Source organism: Triticum dicoccoides, chromosome 2A (assembly GCF_002162155.2).
Source record: "Triticum dicoccoides isolate Atlit2015 ecotype Zavitan chromosome 2A, WEW_v2.0, whole genome shotgun sequence".
Classification (NCBI taxonomy): Eukaryota; Viridiplantae; Streptophyta; class Magnoliopsida; order Poales; family Poaceae; genus Triticum; species Triticum dicoccoides.
In genome coordinates this window covers 190,169,835-190,182,808 of record NC_041382.1, presented here as the reverse complement: position 1 = coordinate 190,182,808, position 12,974 = coordinate 190,169,835, and the positions used below count along the sequence as shown (strand labels likewise).

Genomic DNA, 12,974 nt, shown 5'->3' with positions numbered 1-12,974 from the left:
AGTACCTTTCCCCCTAAAACAATAGCAACGGCACTTTGAGTGAACGTAAGAAGGATTCCAAGACAAAAATAGCAAAGAAGCTTTTGATGTACCCATACGGCGGCACCAACTGGAATCAATCCAAGAGATAAGGAAGTTTTATGCCGGGTTTTGTCAAATGATCTGGAGCTAGCTAATCGCCGAGCTCCTACGCAAGAACATGCCGATCAATATCGTGACTGGGTTTCACATGATGGCGGTGGAGCAGGAGCGCCGTAGTACGTAGAAGAGTGGGTTACCCTAATACCCCTATGCATGGCCCGTTGCTTACGTGGACCCTCGGGTCATCAAGTATACTACGCCCCCTCCCATATTCTAACATATCGTGACTGGATCTCACATGTGTCCCCCCTTATTCAATCCATGAATAATGCAGCTCGTCGATCCCCGTAGCGATCGATCTTGTGCGTCGGAATCCTGGTTGGAGCGCTGCTCCGTTGACGTACACTATCCCGCCCGTATAAATACCCCCGCTCTCATCCTTCTCCCCACACAGCCAGTGAGCAGCCAAGATAAGCTAGCGGCAAGCACACCAAACCTTGCGAATGTCTGACACGGCCGCCGCCCCGCTCCTAACAAGCCACAAAACAAGGCCGGTCAAGGCGCCGTCGATCGATGACACCATCGAGACGTACATGGGCGCCACAGGCGCCCTGCAGCTCCTCAAGGCCGTCCTGCTGGCCTTCGCGTGGGCCTTCGACGCGCAGCAGGTGTTCATCTCGGTCTTCACCGACGCCGAGCCGCAGTGGCACTGCACCGGCGCCGACGCGTCCTGCTCGGCCGCCGTGGCCTCGCCGTGCGCGCTCCCGCCCGGCGCGTGGGCGTGGGACCGGCCCGCCGTGACGTCGGTGGTCTCGGAGTGGTCGCTCAAGTGCGCCGGCCCGGCGCTCGTCTCCCTCCCGGCGTCCTCGTTCTTCGCCGGCTGCCTCGCCGGCGGCTTCCTCCTCACGACGCTCGCCGACTCGCTCCTGGGCCGCAGGAAGATGCTGCTCGTGTCCATTGTGTCCATGTCCGTCGCTGGCGTGCTCACCGCGTTCTCGCCGAACGTGTGGGTGTACGCCGCCCTGCGTTTCATGTCCGGGTTCGGCAGGTCCATGGTTGGCACGTGCACGCTCGTCCTCTCCACGGAGCTCGTCGGCAAGAGGTGGCGCGACACGGTGTGCGTGGCGGGGTTCTTCTGCTTCACCCTCGGGTTCCTGTCGCTCCCGGCGCTCGCCTACACGTTCCGGGAGGAATCGTGGCGGAACATGTATCTGTGGACGTCCGTGCCATCCCTCTGCTACTCCATCCTATTCTACTTCCTCGTCCAGGAGTCACCGCGGTGGCTGCTGGTGCGCGGGCGCAAGCAGGACGCCATCGAGACGCTGCAGCAGATCGCTTCGCTCAACGGCAACAGCATCACGTCCAGCTTCTCCATGCTGCACGCCTGCACCATGAACAATGACACTGCGGAGGAGAGCGGCGGCGACAGCGTGTTCGCCACGCTGCACTCGATGTGGGAGCGCCCGTGGGCGCTCCGGAGGCTGGCGGCGATCATGACGGCCAGCTTCGGCGTCGGCATGGTCTACTACGGCATGCCGCTCAACGTCGGCAACCTGGGGTCCAACCTCTACCTGAGCGTCACGTACAACGCGCTGGCCGAGCTGCCGTCGTCCATCCTCTCGTGGCTCCTGATGGGCAGGATCAACCGCCGGAGCTCGGTGATCGCGCTCACCGGGGCGGCGGGGGTGTGGAGCCTCGCGTGCGTCATCATCCCGCAGGGCGCGGCGCGGATGGCCGCGGAGCTGCTCTCCTTCTTCGCGACGTGCACGGCGTTCAACGTCATCATGATGTACTCCATCGAGCTGTTCCCGACGTCGGTGCGCAACTCGGCGGTGGGGCTGGTAAGGCAGGCGCTGGTGCTGGGGGGCGTGGCGGCGCCCGTGCTCGTCGCGCTGGGCCGCGAGAGGAGCTTCTTGTCGTTCGGCGTGTTCGGGCTCGTCGTCGGCTGCTTCGGCATGTTCGCCGCCTGCCTGCCGGAGACGCGGGGGAAGGGCATGTCGGACACCATGGACGAGGAGGAGCACAAGGAGGCGGCGGTGGCCGCCTGCACCGTCGACGATGCGGACTGTAACAGCGACCTCGTGTAATTAAAACTAAACTGCGGGTTGATGTACAAAGTTAATACCATGCATGCTCCCATTCCAATCAAGTAAAACTGCTGCCAGGTCGCAGCACATTACCGAACCCAACACGTGAGAACTACTATGGTCCTGAACATTTCAGACAAAAAATATTCAATTATTATAAAACAGCTGGTCGTCCGAGTCACTGGTGACTGGTGATGCCAATGATTAGATGAGAGATCGGAGCTTATTCTAATTCTGCATGGAATCTGCTTGGAAGATGCTGATAGATTCGTCGTACCATACAAATATAAAACATGTATATATACCAGGCTAATTTGACCATGCATGATAGCTGTCTACTTATGTCGGCGCGTGTAAAAGCACATAGCCGTGTTGCACCCTGCCGCCATGAGAATGGAATACTGTTTCCACCCATTTTTATTTATGCGACCTATATTGAATTGATTTGTCTTTTTGATAGTATTATGTTGACTTGGAAACCGTATTTCCAAGATGGCAACGGATAAATATTTGGCAACAAAATTGTAGTTTTTTTTCATGAAACAGGCAATCACTCCTTTCCATGACTTGAGCATAACAGCAAAGGAAATGTTAATGATGAGACGTCATCTCAGAGGTTTTTCTTGAGCAAACCCATTATTGTTGGGGATAGCTGGTAGGCTCATGAAGAGTCAAAATATCATAAAGCACGAGGTCCACACATTAGATGGGTTCAGATACATTTCATATCAGATATATTATCCATTCGGACAACACTATCCGTCTACTAGGACGATGTCTATGCCACCACTACCCAGGTGATCATCTACTCGGCAGTATGACTCATTCAGACGTGCGAAGACCAACAGTCAGCAAGGCGGTTGAAGCATCATCTTCATAGTGAAGGTTTCATAGTGGGCTGATATTATGGCATTGATGCTCCATTTTGTAACATAAAAGGTGAGAGGGTGGCGTACTCTATATAAGCCACCCCCTACCACATAGCTCGGGGGCCGTGGCTCCCTCATTCTTCTCCCCTGACTCTCTCGCCACTTAGCTTAGGCTTGGAGACACACTCTCCCCTCTCTCTCTCACATACACCATGTAACTCTGTGTTCATGCCAAATCATAGAAAGCCTCTCCGGAGCAAGAAACGTAGAGTTGTTATCTCCACCGCAAGAGATCCGAACTCGTTAAAAAGCACCGTGTCACCCGTTTACATCTCGATAGACCATGCTTCTTTACCCTACCCCTTTCAACTGTCGGAATTGTTCCCACGACAATTGTGACACGTTTAATTTCTGTGTAAGAATCTCAAAGCAAGACATGTGACAATAATTGTTCGCTCCTACGCACCACTTTGAACGAACTTTGAGCTGTCAGCACTAAAAGGTTCACCCAGGATAGGCAATATGAGCGAACACATATGGATGACAAATTCTATTTTTAGAGCATGCCAATTTTTCACAAGTTCCCTTTGATGTAGCATGGCAATTTCTTTCGCCGGAATGGTAAATCCCGAACAAGTTGGAAAATTACCTTTTTAGACTGGCAATTCTCCAATGTTTTTTTTTTGACATGAATTCTCCAATGTTGCTTCATGGGAAATCCCTGAAAATACATGACAATTACTCTGTTGCAGCATGACAAATTCCTGATAATTTTCTGCTAGCAAGACAAAATTTTCTTTAAACATGGCATTTTTTTATATAATGGCATGGAAAATATATCTAATTTAGCATGATAAGTCTCGAGCGTTTGCCGCGACTGGTTTTCTGAGGGACACTCCTAGTTCATGACGTTCTCTCGGATGACCGCCCGTAGGGAATGATAGTTTACTCAATCTCCCTGGGAAATGTTTGCATAATATTAGGGTCCTAACGGCAATTCATCAAGTTTGAAAGACAGGTGACGAAAGGGAAGAAAGTGAGTTCCACATACTGACAGGAAGCGCACCGCACATACTCGCAATTGGGACGTGCACTATGAAACGAAAAACCCGACAACACCCATGCAAAATAAAGATGAGGTATAAATGTAACTTTGGTTAATTTCACATAAATATGAAGGTTCAGTTCATGTCGCTCGGGATTGTGTGTGGGATGAGGATGGGGAGTAGGATGGTTGAGCACATGGGAAATTTATGCACGAATCTTAAAGCAACATACATGCCTTAGATAGGCCTAAGGCACGCGGAGATGATTTCTGATCCATGGTGTCTTTTTTCCCTCGTGAGAAACTTAAGATTTGTGCGCACTTTAGATCTAGGGATCTTTTTCAACACACGGTACAAAGCAAAACCGTGATTGTTGAATCTCAAGAACTTACCTCATAAATTGGTCGAAAGTGTTGCACGTTTGTATGTTTGAATAACACATGAATGTTGTTTTCTCCCAATTAGAGACAGGTATAGGAGATATGAGCCGTCATGGATATGAAATTTTCCTGTGTTGCAGCCCTTCTTGTTTTCTCGAAGATTTGTTGTTCCAAAGTTCCCTTTGACAGGAAAAGTCGAAAAAGGAGCCTTAAAGCAAAAAATATCAGAGAAAACACAAATGATGAGAGAGAGAGAGAGAGTAGTCTAGTAGTTTGATACAGGACCATTACGACAGATGCAACAACTGTCTCCAGGTAAGGAAAATTCAGAGCTCGAAGGTGCCGTCGTGGTCGCGTATGTTTGGAGCATCTTCCAGGCCCCAAGGCCAGGCATTCCGGTTCTAGCTCAGCTCAACTGCTCCACGCAGCTTGCAGCAGATCTCAGCTTGGTTGGAAGGCGTGATTTCCCGGCGACGTAGGTGCTAGCTGCTTTCGCGGTAGATCAGTTTCTTAATCGATCAGATCGACCCACCCGAGCCTGGCGTTGTTGTGCTGTTGTTTCGTTTCCACGTACCGATCGACGGACGTATGTTAGCTCACGGCTTGCGAGCGTGCCTTCTGCCGTGCGATGCGTGTAGGCACGCTGTATGACCCAATCAAGCCGAATCAGTGGGATCATGGGCTGTCCCAACCACGCCAAGGAGAAAACGCTCCCTTTTTTAAGCATGTACAGCTAAAGGCGAGTACGCGGGCACTGACGGAACACGTTTTAAATGAGTCACTTTGCATCTGTATCTCTTAAATTTCATCTCCAAGATCCATATAAAGCATGTAAAAGAAATCCTACGTACTACATCTATGCATTGTCCTAGTTACTCTTCGTCGTCGGAGATGTCCACGTCAATGACGTTGGGCACCGGTTGAACGGGCCGATAGGAGAGCTCCGGCTCATCCTCCTCCTGCTCAACCTCATCCATATAGGTGAACATCTCTGCCTCCTCCGCGGCCTCTTGCGCCTCCATCTCCTGCCGGCGACGGCGTCTTGCTTCCGCAGCCGACTCCAACCGGAGGGAATCAAGCATCCTGCTGCTCCGCCTGCAGATCCCCGTTGTCAGCATCCCCTACATCCTCCTCCTCGTCGTCGTCCTCCTCCAACTGCTCCTCCGGATCCAATGCATCCAAAGGTAGCCCTGCGGCGATCCGGACTTTGCGCCTAGCCCCGATCTGCTCAAGGAGCTCGAGCCTGCGCTCCGGCATCAGATAGGGCTCGCTCCTCATCCGGCGGCGTGGGGGCATGGCTACTAGGCGAATGGGTGGAATGAAAAGTGGCGGTGTCGGACAGGAGGAGGAAAATGTGGATGGATGATAGGGTTTCGGTGCCGTCGGTCGACTTAAATAGCCGGGCAATGCACGACACGGCCCGCCGGAGTTGCGCCATGCGACACCACCGGTCCGACAGAGGAGACGAGCTTCAGACCCCCGGGTTTGAGGGTGTTTCCAGCTGGAACCCCTTCATCAGTCCGACGTGACGGGCATGCCAGGATGCCGTCATGTCTGCTCCATATTTAAACTGAATATGGGGGTGCCGGTCAGTCTGGGTATTTGAGACCCTTTTGAAGCGTCCGTCTGAATCGAAAAGACGTGACTGGTCAGTGACTAAACAACCCGTCCGAACATATGAGATGAATTTGAAAGGTCCGGCTATACATGCTCTTACCATCGATAGGTGGGCTTCCCAAATCACTGTACGCCTGGACGGACAGCTTTCACTGACCGGGAAAAAAAACGACAGTCAAGACGGGCTCTTCGTATCGCCGCTAAATGTCCGGGGTTACCGGCTAAGTGCTTACCATTGAAAATGCCCTTATGTTCCTTTTCTATTTCATGTATTTTTAGCAACATTTCATGTATATTTTCCTTTACACAATCAAGCTGTTCTAAACTATTTTTTCCATGACCAACATTTCCTTTTATTTTTATATTTTTATATTTGTTTTTATGTATTTCCTGAAAAAAGTTTTCATTTTTTAGTAGCGTCTGCAATTGTACTTGTGTTCCCGCTTCATCCATTTCCATTTTTTTTACTGTTTGACAAAACCTAACAGTTCAAAACTTGTAATTTTCATGACTTCCCCGTTTTACTCTTTAATCATCTTTGTAATGCTGATGAAATTTGCAGGATGAAATATGCTTACTCTTTTAGTTAATCCATTGACTCGGAACAATTAAATTGGTGACTTGCAATTAAATTGTTCTAGCAATCCATCCTACCCCCTCTATCATAGTTTAAAGGGCGTATCTTCAAAATCAGAATTTTTCACAATTAGAGGAAAATAGGGCTCATGTCATTAATTAGCCTATTAACTGCATCGTTTTGGGAGGAATTAGGTCCTTCCGTTTGCCTTTCTGGTGCGCATGCATGGTGTGAACTGAAATTACTCCACCAATGCATGCGATGGTTTCCTTTTTTTACTGGACGGGGAGGTTACTATGTGTTTGTTTGGCGATTAATTAGGCGCATATCCTTAACTATCGCAGCTTCAACGCATCGGTTATTCCTACCAATCGCTAGCAACCTTGGGCCCAGAGAGATGTGAGGTACGCCCTTTAAACTGTGATGGAGGGAGTAGCAATTAAATTTTGTTCCATTGACTCGGAACTCCTATTAACTAGGTGCTTCCGGTTTGTTCACGAGCAAATAAAAATTTGTTCTACTTAATCCAAACTTTCTTATTGACTAGTGTAATCATGATTTCTTACGTCACATTTTCATATTATAAAGTCAAGATTTGTTCCATGAGCACTGATTTATTATTTGACCTGGGCTAATTTATTCTTTGTACTTCAATAATACATTAATGTTTCCTTTAAAATACACAAACATTTCTTCTGAGATACTCTCTCTTTTTCGGTTTATAGGGCTTATTTCAAAATTTTAGTTTTTCCATTTTATAAGGCTCAATTTGGTTGTCTATCATCACATGTTCAGATTCCAAGGTGCATTAGATCATTGCATGCAAGTATTAAAAAAAATTGACCAATGCATGTATTTTATGCATGCATGTATTGCAATTAATACATTGGTAAACATAATATTTTAAGAAAAACAAGAGCATTAACTGGGTGTTTTCGCAAACTACAAAAAGTATTCCACCACTCACCATCTACCTTGATTGATGAGATTTTTGAATTGAGCCCTATAAACCGGAAAGGAGGAAATACAGTACTGCTCGAACATCATTTTTGGAAATAATTGAACATCGCTTTTTTGATAAATATGAGCATTCGTTCTTGAATATACAACATAGTGGACGTGGCGCCAAAGTCAAACCGGTTGCTGATGATGGATAACAACATGGGACTGTCACGACCCCAGTACAGAGATCGAACAGATAGATAAATCAACACCCTATTCGGTATAGATTCAGAGGATACAAGGGAATTTGGGATGAGAAATCAGCAAAGAGGAGATGAGATATAGTAGAAGCCGGGGGAGAGGAATGAGAGCAGAGGACGAGAAGGTTGAAGACGATTCATTCATTCGCTGCCGTTGTCGTTCGCTGCTGCTTCCTTTATAGCCCAGCCGCTCCCACAAGCCCAAGCCCATTACTAACTCCATCCCATGTCATGGCTTGGCCCGCTGTCTTCTCTGTAGCTAAGGTCATGACATTCTTCCCCCCTTGAGAATCGGTTGACCGCAAGCCGACCTTGCCATAAGAATAGAATGAACTCCTGGATCCCATGGCACTTGCAGGTCATTCAGAATTTCAATGTGGACGGAGCGGACATCACCTGGATCACATGGAGGGTGTCGCTCTGGTACTCGTTCGACAAGTTGACCAGCTCAATGTTCCAAAGAAAAGTTTGTCCAGGCAACCTGAAACTTGTGATGCGAACAACTCTAGGTAATAGTTCCATCACACTTCAGCTGCGTAGATAACAATGCCATATCTGATGGAGAACTCTGACTATCTATTCCGTCCTTCAGGTTGACCATGTGAACAAAGAATGGACTGATGATGAAGAATAGCTCCAAATCATGTACAGACACACAAGAGCATTAGCACAACAGCATGCTTAGTGGGATGCGTGTACCAAGATGCTGACATGTTGCACATATATATGTTGAACAATCCGTGCGAGCTGGGTGACCCAAGTGCTGGGTATGTAATACAGTCCCTCCATGAGCAACAATGGAATGAGGTACGAGCAGAGTATAATGGACAACTGCGAACCTCCACGGTGTATGGTTCTCATCTGAAACTGCTAGAACGACATTATTGTTGGTATTTATCTCAAGCATATGCCAGTCCGTGAGCATCCAATTGGGGATTGGATTCTGCCAACATGTATAACGCTTTTTGATAGTTGAATAATGTTCATCACTCAGAATGTCAGCTCCAACAAGAATATGGTAACCGACATCTCTGCATACGTTCTTATCAGTTGTAGCCCTCCTTCGCATATCTTTCCTCTGTAAACCCCATAGTCTGTTAAGAGTAATCTCTTCCATAATTCTGAGGAAACATCTAGCCCAATAGAAACACCATTTTACTTGCATAACTTCCGGTATTAGTTGCGATGTCGTATACCACCAAGGCAAATGATATGTCAATGTTCCTCTATGCTCATGCAGATGAATATATCCAACGAATGCGCCGCAAATGGCAAGAAGAACCAACAATAACCTATGATCTCCAGGTTCAAACGGCAACTCAACACAGTATATAAAATGGTTCATAAATTTGACCAAGAAGCTATTGTTGGGTGCACCTGCTGTGGCAAATTGTGACAGTACGAGCCTGTTGCCCCAAATAACATAGCATTGATGGAACATCGCTGCAACTTTCCACTGACGCCGAGCCAAATCATAGCAAGAAACACTCTGACATTTAACCAAATGAACACATCAGTGAAACCCGTGTTGTAGCCAGCGTCACAAGAAGGATTGAGAATATTGTCAGTGTCCTTGTCCTGTAGTGTGAGGTGTGAAAACATAATAACAAGACAGTAGGCTTGGCTAAAAGGTTCCATGTCAGCTCTACATAATCTCATGGCTCGACTACCTGCTGCACAAATACAAAATCACTTCTTCTCTATGATAGATTCACTCAAGATACCACAAGCATATTGTTCGGTGCAGAGATGTCCACCCACTAGAAATATCATCAGAAAACAAGGCATAGCCTCATGGAAATTAATGCTCTCACAACCATCAATGATTTCCCACAATGGCCATGGTTTGTACTCCACTATTACCACTATACCATCAGAAGGTGGTGCCCAAGATTGCAACTGAAATGTATCTCATGGAAGAAGCATTATGTTGGTAGTAGAAAATGACACGTCAGGTGACAGCCTTCCATTGGCACTGTACCCCTGCATACCTAGTCCAAAACAGCAAGGCTTGATGAAATGTAATGAAGAATAAGCCGAAGATGTCAGTTCAACATAACACAGCCTTGTAGCTTGTTCGCTCGGTTCAGAAATGGAATTAAGCTCCTCCTCTTGGTCAAAAGCTCTTAAGAAATCGCAGACTCCGTTAGTATGCTTACTCACAAATTCCATTGGAATTGCATTGAATAAAACTTGGGCTGTCAATTCCATGTTCAATATAGCATCACCAGCCCTCATGCACTCCAAATAACATGCTGGTTGAGATGAACGGCACTGTTGCATATATGCATAGTGCCAATGACCCCAAGCCTCCCCAATATTATAGAACTCAAATAAGAGACTTCTCAGTGCAGCAATTACTTGTAAATAATTCCCATCAGATGAGCTAGTACAAAGCAAGGCCAAACGGGCAACACAACATTTGAGATCCTCATATGGCTGATCTGTAGATAGTTTCCCAAATATACCTTGAGTTGTTGTCCATGGATCTTGAGGATTGGCTAGTTCCGAACGACATTTGAACGAAGGCCATGGCATTGGTCGTGACACTTGTCCTTGTTGTTTGATTTTCACACTCTCATCCAGTATGTACATGGGGGTCAACACACCAATGTGGTCTAAGTAGAGGGTCAAACATCTTATCGACGCCATGGTGTCCTGTTCAAGGATGGAAAATGGCCACTGCAGTGAGGTTGGTGGAACCTCTGGAGGAGATGCAGACGATGGGGTCACATTTCCCAGAATCAGGGGTGCGACCACCGGAATGTTGACATCAGCACATGCCAGACCACTGGTCGAGCCTGCCATGGGCATTGGTGCAACAACACTGATGGCTTCGATGTCGAGGGTCCCTTCACACATAGTAGGGGCTGTGGGCTCAAGGAAGATGTCGAAGGTGGCGTCATGACTCGAGCACTCCATCGAACATGTGACCGACGTCGTTGCAGCAAGGCTGCTGCTGTCAATGGAAATGACACCATGGTCTGCACCGCACTCTGTTGGGGCAGCCAGCTCGGGGAAGACATCCGCGACTATCACCGTAGGCATGAGGACGTGAACTCTACGGTCATCGTCAGGTTTCTCTGCAGCCATGGCCACCTCCTCAGCGATCTCATCCTCTCTTATCCGTGCAAGGGACGAAGCACCGGTGATGCTTGACGGAGATCGCAACCGCACAACATCTTGGATATCTCCCCGCAAGCCCAGGATGTACTGGTGGATGAAGCTCTTGATGCTCAGGTTGGGGTTGATATCCAGTACGCGTTGTACGCATTCCAAGAACGTCGTTGTGTACTCGGCCATAGTTGTGGTCTGCTTCTGTTCGAGCAGTGAGCACAAGTGCAGGTTGTACTCCGGCGACACGTCCTGGATGTCGAGGAGGCAGGAGCGCTCGTATATGCACCGGCCATGCATGGCGAGAGCCCGTGCTGCCTCGCTTCTTGATCGGAGTTGAACCACCGCCTCGACATGGTGGATTCTCTGGAACATAGAGATGTTCACCACGCCATACATTGTAAACACCTGATGCAACGTCTCCTCACTGACGGGGTAGTACACATGGTGAACAGTGACGTGGAGAACGCCGACAGTGAACACCTCTTGCTGGCTGGACATTTTGTCGAACACCTGGTAGGCAGGAAGTGGGTGGTGATTGTTTTCTTGTCTCTACGCTGAGGGTTTGGATGTTGTTGTTGCTCCACTCCAAGCCGATCCAACCTAGCCCAGGGATTTTATGCGATTCACCGAAGCAAATCGCACCCAAGGCAATGGATGTTACGAATCTAGCCGAGAGAGTTGAGGAACACACAATAGGAGCAAAATTTGGAGGAAATTTTGGGGCTCTGATTACCAAATTGTCACGACCTCAGTACAGAGATCGAACAGATGGATAAATCAACACCCATATTCGGTATAGATTCAGAGGATACAAGGGAATTTGGGATGAGAAATCAGCAAAGAGGAGATGAGATATAGTAGAAGCCGGGGGAGAGGAATGAGAGCAGAGGATGAGAAGGTTGAATACGATTCATTCATTCGCTGCCGTTGTCGTTCGCTGCTGCTTCCTTTATAGCCCAGCCGCTCCCACAAGCCCAAGCCCATTACTAACTCCATCCCATGTCATGGCTTGGCCCGCTGTCTTCTCTGTGGCTAAGGTCATGACAGGGACCTGATGTTCAAGAACATGCGACCCTCTATTGGCTGGGACCCGGTCCTTCTGGAGCGTGGGGAATTTCCTTTCAATGCCAGAAAAGAACCAGGGAGCTCTGGGAAGCACCGAGCAGGAGGAAGGACTCGCTGCACCTTGATCGACTCATCGCTCGGGCAGCAGCGCTGCGTGTTGCCAGTAGTTTCGACCTCTTGCGCGAAGTCTTCGGTGATGGTGTGATCGATCACTGTTTCTGCGAGGATTGATCGCTTCAATGGGATCACTCCATGTTTGCTTCAGCCGTTGTGCTCGCTAGCTTATCCTCTCTTTTTTTCAGAAAATGCAGAAGGCTTGCGCAGAATAAGAGTTTTTTTGGGGGGAGGGGGTAAAACAACCTTTCATTGATCAGGATTACTACGCACTCCGTTCACAAATGTAAGATGTTCTTATATTTTTAAAATTGAATGTATATACACACAGTTTAGTGTGTATATTGATCAGGATTACTACGCACTCCGTTCACAAATGTAAGATGTTCTTATATTTTTAAAATTGAATGTATATAAGCACAGTTTAGTGTGTTTGTTCATCCAATTCATATGCAGTGAAATCCCAAATTTGTGAAAGGAAAGAGTATTAGAGTATATAGATATATCTGCGTGTTTGATAGAATACGACGTGTAACCAATCTCCTACCTTATCTCTCGGAGAAACGCCGTGTACTCTACACAAACCATCAAGAGGCTCAATACAACATACAAATGATTTATGTCAATTCTCGCCTCTCTAATTCTCTTACATGGTATCTGTTGTATAAGTTCCTATATCTAGCTTCGCGCCACATCGCCCGCGGGGAGGTCAATCTCCATGACGTCCATCGGGGGCTGCATAACCCGTATCTAGGGTTCATTCGATGACTGTGTTGATCGATTCACCAAGAGAATCCTTTTTCCCATCCACTTGATTGA

At 47.8% G+C, this 12,974-nt stretch overlaps 2 protein-coding genes across 2 annotated transcripts; one reads left to right on the top strand and one right to left on the bottom strand.

Annotated features, from left to right (window-relative positions):
* Positions 1-545: 545 nt before the first annotated feature.
* On the top strand, positions 546-2,481 carry LOC119354145 (organic cation/carnitine transporter 2-like). The gene has a single exon (XM_037620858.1). The coding sequence runs from the start codon at positions 585-587 to the stop codon at positions 2,166-2,168; it is 1,584 nt and encodes a 527-aa protein (XP_037476755.1). The 5' UTR covers positions 546-584; the 3' UTR covers positions 2,169-2,481.
* Positions 2,482-7,713: 5,232 nt separating this feature from the next.
* On the bottom strand, positions 7,714-12,010 carry LOC119354144. Its single transcript, XM_037620856.1, has 2 exons — positions 8,256-12,010; positions 7,714-8,170 (listed from the first exon to the last, which is right to left on the bottom strand). Exon 1 carries the CDS (start codon positions 11,472-11,474, stop codon positions 9,771-9,773), a length of 1,704 nt encoding a protein of 567 aa, XP_037476753.1. The 5' UTR covers positions 11,475-12,010; the 3' UTR covers positions 7,714-8,170; positions 8,256-9,770.
* Between the last annotated feature and the right edge of the window lie 964 nt (positions 12,011-12,974).